Below are 9,902 nucleotides of genomic sequence, written 5' to 3' on the forward strand. Positions count from 1 at the left end.
GAAGTGTATAACAACCTCGTTTTAAAATTGCTACGACTAAATACTAAGGCGCTTAGCTTTAATGAATTCAATGTAGTAAAATGCTTAATTTTTCTAAGACTTATACACTACTAGCGTTTTAGTTGAATTAAAAATGAGTGAAAATATCTCAATTTTTGTATTTATTATGATAATAATGACTTTAATTTCAATAAACTACAAATCAAATAAGGTGATTATATAAACCTTCGTTGTATATAAAACTAGGGAAAAAGTAATAAAAGAGAATTCAGAAATGTTATTTACTCCGTATCTATATTTATTATTATTCTAGTACATTTATTTACACACTTACATTTAAATTAAATATTCATAGAATATGCATTATTTGTTGTCTTTTATATAAATAAATATTACAACTCAATTGGAATTGTTTTTTTTAGATTTAAGGTATATTTATACCTTTAAAAATGTATGTTATAATAAAGGAAATAAATTACATTTGAAACGTAGATCAACCATATTTTTGGTGCAGTTTCAATACTGGCTCGGTTGTTCTTGGATATTTTAGTATGTTTCTTAAAAAAACTTTTAATAATCACTGTCTCCTTTATATATAAGACAATATTAAAGTACAAACTATGGTATGGTATGTTTTAAATAAACGTAGTACTAATCATAAACACTGTTGAATAGCATTAAATTTTTCTCCTTAAATAAATAAAAGAGATAGGTTTTGCATAACATGTATCTATTGCTTCTGTAATTTTCATATAATCAAACTTATTTAAGGGCTACATTTGTTTTATGAAGATTCAGCAACTTATTAATTTACAATAATAATATTGCAATAAATAATTTCAGATTTATTAATCTTTACTACATCACATAAGAATTCGCAACTCAAATATTTATTAATATTGTCAATTTTAAAACCTGTTAATATCTAAACTGGCCATAATATCTATTCTACGTTAAGTTGTCTCGATTTTAACCGATAGTAAGTTAGCATTCCGTTGGGTTGTCCAATAGTGAAACATAAAATGGGTGATTTTGCTCTTTTGCAGTGTGGGTTCTGCTGTCCAAGTAAATAGAATATCGTTTTTTTAAGAGGTTACAAAGTAATACATTTTTTTACAAAAAGTGTGTCCGCTGCCGAGATTTTTATCTTTCAAACGTGCGTCTTAGAAGTGATAATTACAAATTAAATGAAACTAGTTAAATTAAATAGTTCACTAATCAAACCCAACCGAAAATATTATCGATCAAAAGCGAAGCAATGATACGTTTAAGTTAAAATTATCTTAAAGTAGTATATTATAGACCACAACTATATTAATATGTTTTTGCAATACATCACTCAGAACCTTAATCACACAGTATACAACTTTAGGCACATACATACAAATTCCATTCAAGCTTTGATCTTTTTAAGTAAATGTTTATTTTTTGTACAGCTCAACTACATTTTTTTAATATTAAGTGGTTCAATATGACCTTATCGCGATTTCCTTCACTCGATACTATTGTATCGTCTTTATATCGAGTATTTAGCATTTAAAATTTCTTGTCTTAAATTAGTTCTTTCAAGATATAGAAGCACCGTAGTACATTTTGCTTTTGTCAATATGGAGTATCGAGAGTTGCACATTTATGATACTAACAAAATAGCCCCTAGGGTACCCGCTAGGGGCGCTGATCTAGTTTTGTTACAAGATTACTACCTGGCCGGTCGTCAATATCCGATAGTCGAAAAAAAATATTGATCAGTGGTGCGAACACATTAAGCGATTTTATATGAATAATTATTAACATAAAACTAGTCGATAGCTACATAATACTCAGGTATCAAGTAAAGGAAATTGCGCATTGTTTGTCATATAGCCAGCTATTGTCGGTCAGTCATGCATTAGTCAACAACAGTTCTATATATATAAATTATTATATTGCGGTGGAAAGGGGCCGTCAAAATCGAATCCCTCGTAGTCCGGATACTGCGGGGCTCCTGCTTTGGGGTATACTGCAAACCAGAAGAAACTATGAGTACATAATTGGTTTTTCAAGTTTCCAGTTACTGTTAGTAGTCTACCTAGAGTTGAAGGTGCTTTATACTTTACTTTACTTTATACTTTTAAGGAACACAACTCCCACACTTTTAATTGCAGTTGTGTCGGAGACGGACGGGACGGAGAACGGAGACGAAGTACTCGTACAACCCGACCCGGAACGATAATTTGTGGATCGATAATTGTTCCATGTGGGAATCGAACCACTGCGTCATGGAGGCAGTCATGAATTGATATCTTCATCAAGGATATGATTTTTTCCTGTTTATTTTCCAAGGAACGGGAATTTCTGTAAAATTCACTATGCTTTAAACAACTCAATAAGTTTTTTTTTTTAGGTACTTACACTAACTTGATATTCGATTGCTTTTACATTAGTGTCTACTTTACTTGAAATATAACAACCAAACTATGGCAATATAAAAGCTAATCAGGAACTAAAAAACATTCTTTGTCTACTCAAATCGTTTTCACCCATATTATACAAGCGTGGGCCTTTAGTAGAGCAAAATCGCTAATTAAGGAAAATGCCCACTACCTTGTTGTCGCAAGAGAGCCGGTTGCTACTTAGAAAGTACAGGCAGAGTTTGCTTTGTAGAACAACGCATACAATTTTTTTAAAGATGTAAAAGCTTGTTCAGAATTACTTTGATACTATTAATTCACAGCAGAATATATTTCTAAAAACTTGACTGTTACTTTTTATTATAATAATATGTTACAAAATAACCAGGAAATGATCGGGACAGGCTTGTTAAACAAATAATTGAATTTCAGGTACATCAATAGCTCCTTCGTAATGGCAAAAAGCTAAGTATTTGAAAATATCCATGTAACTTACTTATAAAAACAGTACATGCCTGAACCCTTAAATGAATCTACGCGGTATACAATAGCCCAACGTACAATATGGTTATAAATCTCGGTGTGACACTAATTAGACTTAATAGCATGCAAGCCTTTTATACGTATCCGGTACTTATTGTATTACAAGTCTTTATTTCTTTTTATATTGTACTAATGTTCCCATATCATTGTATCTCTGGAAATAGATTCTTAGACTGTCTCATATTGCAGAATTTATTTTTATTCTATTGTATTCGTTTCCAAACTCTAGTTTGCTTCTTTTATTTAACTATGAACCGCTGAATAAGACTTTAGCGTATTATTCGGGCTGTACCTATAATAATTTAATGCTTTACTTCTTTAATTTTATTTACTACAAACTGCTAAATAAGACTTTAGCGTAGTATACGGGCTTTATATAATTGAATATCAAATTCTACAATAATAATAACATGGAGTAACTTCCTTTCAGCACTTACGGATTCAACACCTAAGCTTTTCCATTTGCAGCAACCACCGGTAAATTACTTTAGTGTATAAAGTACATAAAGCGACATCTTTTGTCAATTCCTTGTTATCAATGTTAAACCATATCCCACTAATATGAATAAGCAATTAATCCTCACAATTAACAAGCAGTTATTCAAATAACCACCACCTAAAAAGCAATAAAATTAAATACTAACCAAATTGTCCAAGACCTGGTGGGTAACCTCTCTGCCCAGACGTTGGCGGCAGTCCCTGAGACGGTGTTGTAAGATAATGTCCTTGTACAGGATAGTACGGCGGAACCTCCACTGGTACGGGCACAAACTCCACCACTCGTTTGACTTGCACTGGCGTTGTTATAGGAGGAGCAGGCCTGGTCACCGGCGGCGCAGGTCTTGTGGGTGGGCCGTGGAAGTTAGGCGCGGTTTTCGAGACTACTGCGTTGAAGCCGTGCACTGGATCTGCGGTGTAGTCCACTGTGCGGATTGAACCGTCTGGTTCTACAAGCGAGTATTGGCCTGGAATAGAAATAGTGAGTAATTATTAGGTGATGAACTGATTGCAATTTCGTTCTTCTAACAACGTCTACAAGTCTAGAGTCCACTTCCCGTCTCTATATTAATCTGCAACTTCCTAAGCCTTCACTATTCTAGGCTTCAATAATGATAATTATCACTACGTTCCCATTTATTATAGTGGTTTAGATATTCGAAATATATTTTTGTAGTCGGTATCTAACACTTGCTTCTCGAAAGCGTTACGTTTCAAGTCGTGTAAACTATTGCGACATACGCTAGCCAAATTTACTTTGAGGTATTTCCCTTGCCAAAAACCCAACTGACCTAGTATGTACATATTACGACGTGACACCCTTACAATTTACTTTTTTCTTTGTGCAATGATTGCAGAAATAATAAAATACTCTGTTAGCTCAATTATTTTCTTACCGGTCCGCTAATGTGAGAACTGCTTCACATACGTAGATTATACACAATCATGAGATTAGCTGGTCGATACTAGAGCTATCCCACGGTATTTCATTAGTCCATAGAATGGCCCTAAACGGAACAAGAATGTACTAACAATGACAAGGGGAAATATCTTAATCTAAGCTGTTATTAGTATTGTTATCTATACGTATGTAGTGATTAACTCATTTTACGGTAGGATTATAGGAAACTTAGATTTTCCATTCCACAGAACTTATCGTGAGAAAAATATTGCTCGAACCGAGAAAAGGGATCTTTGGCAATAAAGTCAAAATAGCAATTTTTTTTTGTATAACAGTTTCTAATTTATATTGTAATTATGCTGCATACTATGTAAAAGTGAATGGATTATTGAAATCCGAAGCATAAATATGATGCTATCTACATAAAATTCACACTTCTAAATCAAAAAGAAAACCTTTCTCATTAACGATCTACCGATAAACACCGCCACGACATTCTCACGCCTATAATATCTTGTTCATTCAATTAAAACTGCAAGAGCACGGCTGATAATTATCACAATTAACGTATATTGACTCATATAACTGAGGTTAAGCACCTTCAACAAAGATGCGAATTTGGAAACCTCTGAGAAACGTCGGTTTTTCTTTCATTTTCATATTTCACATGCATTTGATTGTAGTAAGGTATCGTGACGGCATATTTTCAGAACAATAGGCAAGATATATCAGATGCATTGTGAATTGTATGGACATGATCGATGTACTTACACTACCGAATCGGATACACAATGGATAATTACGTTTGTAATGAATATTAAAATGTTTGCGATTTCATTCACTGTTATGATATAATATGTTATGTCTTCCGTATTGCGGGTGTATTTTATTTGGAGTAGGTCTTCCGTGTTAATGACCTTGGCCATGGGTGTGCAATTGATGATACATATTTGAATGCGTGAAATGACATCCATATCGTTAATTGGACGTACAATAACATACAGAATTATTATACACGCATGGTGACTTTAATGAATTTTTTGTATTCTTGTTTTAATGAGAAGCAGGACTATGATTAAAAGATATGAAAATCTAAAAATATTTGAATAATTGTTAACTTAAGAATGTTTAGGACTTTTTTGTTTAGTAAATTGTTATTCAGCTCTATTGTTACCAGATATTTTTTTCTATTAGGTAAATCTCCAGAAGCGCATCTGTTTGCTTTTCTATACCTTTTAAATAAAATAGATTGCAGATTTTCACTTAGACCGAAGAATTCACGGCTACTGAACTTTGTGACAGAAATTACGAAGACAATGAACTCAATCCATTTGTTTTTAATGAAAATTAATTAGGTTTCACGATCAATTAGTACAATTGAAACAAAAAAGAAAGTCGGTCATAGAATCAGTAGCACGATTCTGTACATTCAACACTTTCGTATATCGAAGGTTTGACATTTAAAATGTACTGCCAAAATAGTTTCTACGATGCCCGCTAGAGGCGCTGTCCCGACTGTCATACAAATTTTTTCGATAGACTGGCTATCAAAATTTCGGTTGCCGGGAGTCGATAGTGGTAGAGAATCGCGGTAAAAATAAAAAGTATTTATTTACCTTTGACGACATCTCCGTCTCTCGTCTCATGCTGTGATTTGACATCACCCGTCGTGTGATCTGCCACGCCATAGTTGAATGCGTACTTCGGGGTGTCCTGAAAAGGAAGAGGTGAACAATAAAAACTATGCAATAAATTGTCCTTTATCTTTAGACTGAAAGATAGCTCTTGTTCCACAATAAGACGTCAACAATTTTCGTTCGTTAAAGTGTTTCAGACAGCAAGTCTTGTCGACAACTTTTTGTATCCTTGGCACGATTTTCATACGGAACATTTACATACTATGTCAGGTCCGTAGAAGATTGGTCTTAATTTAGTTTTCTTTTTTCTTTAGCAAAATTTTAAAATTGGGAATTAGAAAATCGTAAGCAATGACTCTATCTTCTTGTTGCAACGCAATGATTTAAATTTATAAATCAGTGCTATAGCTTGTCAAATAATTGTAAGCCATTTTGAACTGTCTCAAAACAAACAAAGTTCAACAATAACTGTACCAGTTATCGAATCAATAATAAAACAAACTGTCAATGTATTATGGCACTCCTTTCAACGTTTTTCAATATCTCAAAACAAGTTATGTTTGATAAAACAAAATTTTGATTTAAGTAAATTATTTGTTAATAACTCATTACAGTCCCACATTGTCAGAATGAGTATGGTGAATGGTAATATATTTTTTATCATATTTTATGTATTAGGTCGAGGAAAAGGTCTTTTCGCATTATAGTATGTATGAACTTGTAATAAAATCTCTTTGGCTTCAAGAATCACAAATGAGTACACGGTTCATAAGGTTTCTTTAAGTGAGCTCGAGACGTACCCAAATATCGAGCTTTTGTGTAGAGAAAAAAAATTATTACAAGTTCATACATCCTATAATACGAAAAGACTTAGGTTACAATGAAGACATCTAAAGTCTACAACACGGGAAAGTATTGAAAACTGTTCTTGAATGTTATATTTATTAAACTTATGATTTCAAAAACCCTAAATGATCAGTCCTATGTAATGAAAAGTTGCCCTTCTCATACTTTTTCTTTGTGTTCACTTGCTAAGCTATACTATATACTTACTATAATTACACATTATTGACAAATGTATTTGAACACCATGGTTTGACATGTCTATCAACAAATTGCCATTTACCGGGAAAACTTCAGGATGCAGCAACGTAAAATTCAGGGCTAAGTTCTGCGAAAACTAACTCTAATCACAAAATCCACCCTGATATTGAAACGATGATATTGAAACACACTCATTGTTATTGATATGTAACATGAATACAATTAACTATAAAAATTAAAATGTTATATGTAGATATGGTAAATTATGATCCATGCAAAATTATGACGGAAACGCTAATACAAGAAGCACTCGATTTAATGAACGAATATACACTAACGGTACCGATTACGATAATAGCCTATTTGTTATTACTTTTCCTGTGTTATGTAAACTAGTAGTTCAGTGAGTTAAGTGCTAATATCAACTGCATCGAGTTCGATTACCGATATTGATTGTGATGAAATGTAATAATCTTAAGAGATACTTAGTGTTCGTTTAAAGTTTTGTACCTTTTTTGGAAAATTATTTCTCTGCTTACATCAGAATCGAATCATTTTGGACAGTTAATACGCTTCGTTTCAGGGAGCATTTACTTGCCTTACATTTAAGTAGCCTGGCTTTTGTCTAAACGTTTTCCTATTCTCTCATCCCACGATCCTTTCTTGACTTATTCAATACTATCTTATAATCTAAACAAAATGTGTTACACACATGGATACTCACTTTATTATGTACTTACCGTGTTGTTATTTTCTTCATATTTCGATCTCTTATTACTGAGTAAAGAAGTAAGTGTGTATTCTTTCATTCAGCCGCAAAGAAAACTGAAAATCCAACTTACATAAGCATGAGCCGCTGCCGCCGTTGGAAACTCATAAGGCGCAAACTTCATTGACGTCACAACTCCGATGCACGCAGCCAAAATCAAGCACAGGTAACTACACATAATGCCAACTGACACTTAGCACTCACTGGGATACAACTGTCTCTCACTGAGTCTACTCCTTGAATAGTACAATGGAGGGTTTACAAGCATTTATATGTGGCCTTATTTGTTCTAGCCTTGGTGGGCGGTGCCTCTACTGGCCGAAAATGAAGTTTCCTTAGCGCTCCACGGTGCGACTGAGAAAATATTCGCACGATATAATATAACGTAATTGTTTATTATTTGTTATTCAAATCGCTTAATATTGATCAACATTAGTAAGTACAATTGATCGTTTGTTCAACAACTTGTTGTGATAGTATACGATTGTAAATTTGATTGTTATTGCATTGTTCGTTTTGGTAATAGAAACTTGGGCGATTAGATAAATGTTATAAGTCTAGAATTACTGTAACCTATTTCAAAACAAAGGTGTATTAGAAGTATTTGTAAATCACAAACTACATGCACATTAAACGTAGTTGAATCATTGACAATAAGAAAGGCATTTTTAGCATTTAATTATCTTATTTTTTTTACAAAATCTAGAGCTATTATCTAAATTGGTAAGGAAGAGGATCCCTCGTCTTACATGCTAGGGCACGCTGTCGAAAACTGTATTTTTGCGTGCTGCAACGGCTTTAGTGAAGGTGAGGATTTCATAAACATGCCCAGACATTTTTCGTATGTTTGTCGAGATGCAGAATCTCTGCCTCCCTGTTCGTCAATTAGCTGCTTTGGCTAGTTCACAACGCAGAATCTGTGTCATACTTATTGATACGTCGCATCGCTGTTACGTCTTTTCGGTATATTAGTACCGACTTCATGTTCAGTTTCCGTTTGAATCGACATAAGAAGTTGTTTCTGAAATCCATTAAGAGCTAAGATCAATTTTATATGAGTACCTTAATCATAATATCCCGATTGTAGCAAGTAATTGCCTATCACAACACAATAATTTTGTCATTTCAAGTTAAACTTTGAACTTATTTCAAACATTTTTGACAAGAATATTTAGAACTAGCTGACCCGCGCAGCTTCGCTTGCGTCCAATAAGAGAGAATGGGTGAAATTTTTCCCCGTTTTTGTAACATTAATTACTGGTACTCTGCTCCTTTTGGTCGTAGCGTGATGATATATAGCCCATGTCCTTTCTCGGATATCAAAATATCATCTTCAACCAAATCATACCAAATTTCATGCAAATTGGTTTAGTAGTTTAGGCGTGATTGAGTAGCAGATAGACAGACAGACAGAGTTACTTTCGCATTTATAATATTAGTATGGATTGAAATACATTCATACATACACAATAACACGCCTTTTTCCGATAGGGTTAGACAGCGACCAAAGAAAGCAACTTCATTTCATTTACATCCATACATGTTGTCATACAAGACAGTTACGAATTGAAATAATCTAAAAATATTTATTTCTTCACTTTTAATTACTTGAATACTTTTACTTATGTTTATAGAGCGTAGTTCAACTATACTACTTACTGTTATTTTCAGTCATAAAACAATCATGTGAAAACTACCACTTGTCTTACGCAAGAACTTTTCCGGTTTTATAGAAAACACTTGTAAAGTAAATGTGTTTTGGATCCACATAAATACGGAATTAGTACTGCGTGGCAGCTGAATGCGGTAGAAATAGTGCATCGCATTCGTAACCTTAATTATCGCGCGCGAATATCGTTCAAACTTTGTATTGTAGTTAAACGTAACCTTTTTTACAGTCTAGGTGGTCTAATCGTTAGTGTATATGACTGTTGATAATGAAGGCTGGGATTGGATTCCTGATTGAGGCAACGTGCTTGCAAAATACTAATAGATTCGGCTCTGTTCTTTTGAGAACTATGTCAAGATTACTCTTAACGAAATTATGTCCGGCTGTTGGATACAGGATCTCGAGAGAGATATGGTATAAGTCTTAAGTCCACTATGTAAGCCAAATGAAG

The 9,902-nt window shown here is 33.5% G+C and overlaps 1 protein-coding gene across 2 annotated transcripts; it reads right to left on the bottom strand.

Moving 5' to 3' along the window:
- Positions 1–267: 267 nt before the first annotated feature.
- LOC142973112 (uncharacterized) lies at positions 268–8,041 on the bottom strand. 2 transcript variants are annotated; one of them, XM_076114669.1, is made up of 4 exons: positions 7,856–8,041; positions 5,949–6,045; positions 3,578–3,898; positions 268–1,999 (listed from the first exon to the last, which is right to left on the bottom strand). In XM_076114669.1, the coding sequence occupies exons 1-4, from the start codon at positions 7,958–7,960 to the stop codon at positions 1,905–1,907; spliced, it is 618 nt and encodes a 205-aa protein (XP_075970784.1). In that variant the 5' UTR covers positions 7,961–8,041; the 3' UTR covers positions 268–1,904. The 2 variants fall into 2 exon arrangements, with proteins under 2 accessions (XP_075970784.1, XP_075970783.1); XM_076114668.1 differs by having other exon boundaries at positions 268–2,016.
- Positions 8,042–9,902: the final 1,861 nt, after the last annotated feature.

The sequence above is a fragment of the Anticarsia gemmatalis genome, chromosome 5 (assembly GCF_050436995.1).
Source record: "Anticarsia gemmatalis isolate Benzon Research Colony breed Stoneville strain chromosome 5, ilAntGemm2 primary, whole genome shotgun sequence".
In the NCBI taxonomy this organism is placed as follows: Eukaryota; Metazoa; Arthropoda; class Insecta; order Lepidoptera; family Erebidae; genus Anticarsia; species Anticarsia gemmatalis.

Bases quoted from the DNA above. Each gene is read 5' to 3' on its own strand.
- LOC142973112 (XM_076114668.1), bottom strand. From the start codon at position 7,960: ATGTGTAGTTACCTGTGCTTGATTTTGGCTGCGTGCATCGGAGTTGTG. The intron at 3,899-5,948 runs GTAAATAAATAC...TTTCTATTCCAG, and splicing joins AGACGGAGATGTCGTCAAAG to GCCAATACTCGCTTGTAGAA. The intron at 2,017-3,577 runs GTTAGTATTTAA...ATGTACTCATAG, and splicing joins ACCAGGTCTTGGACAATTTG to TTTCTTCTGGTTTGCAGTAT.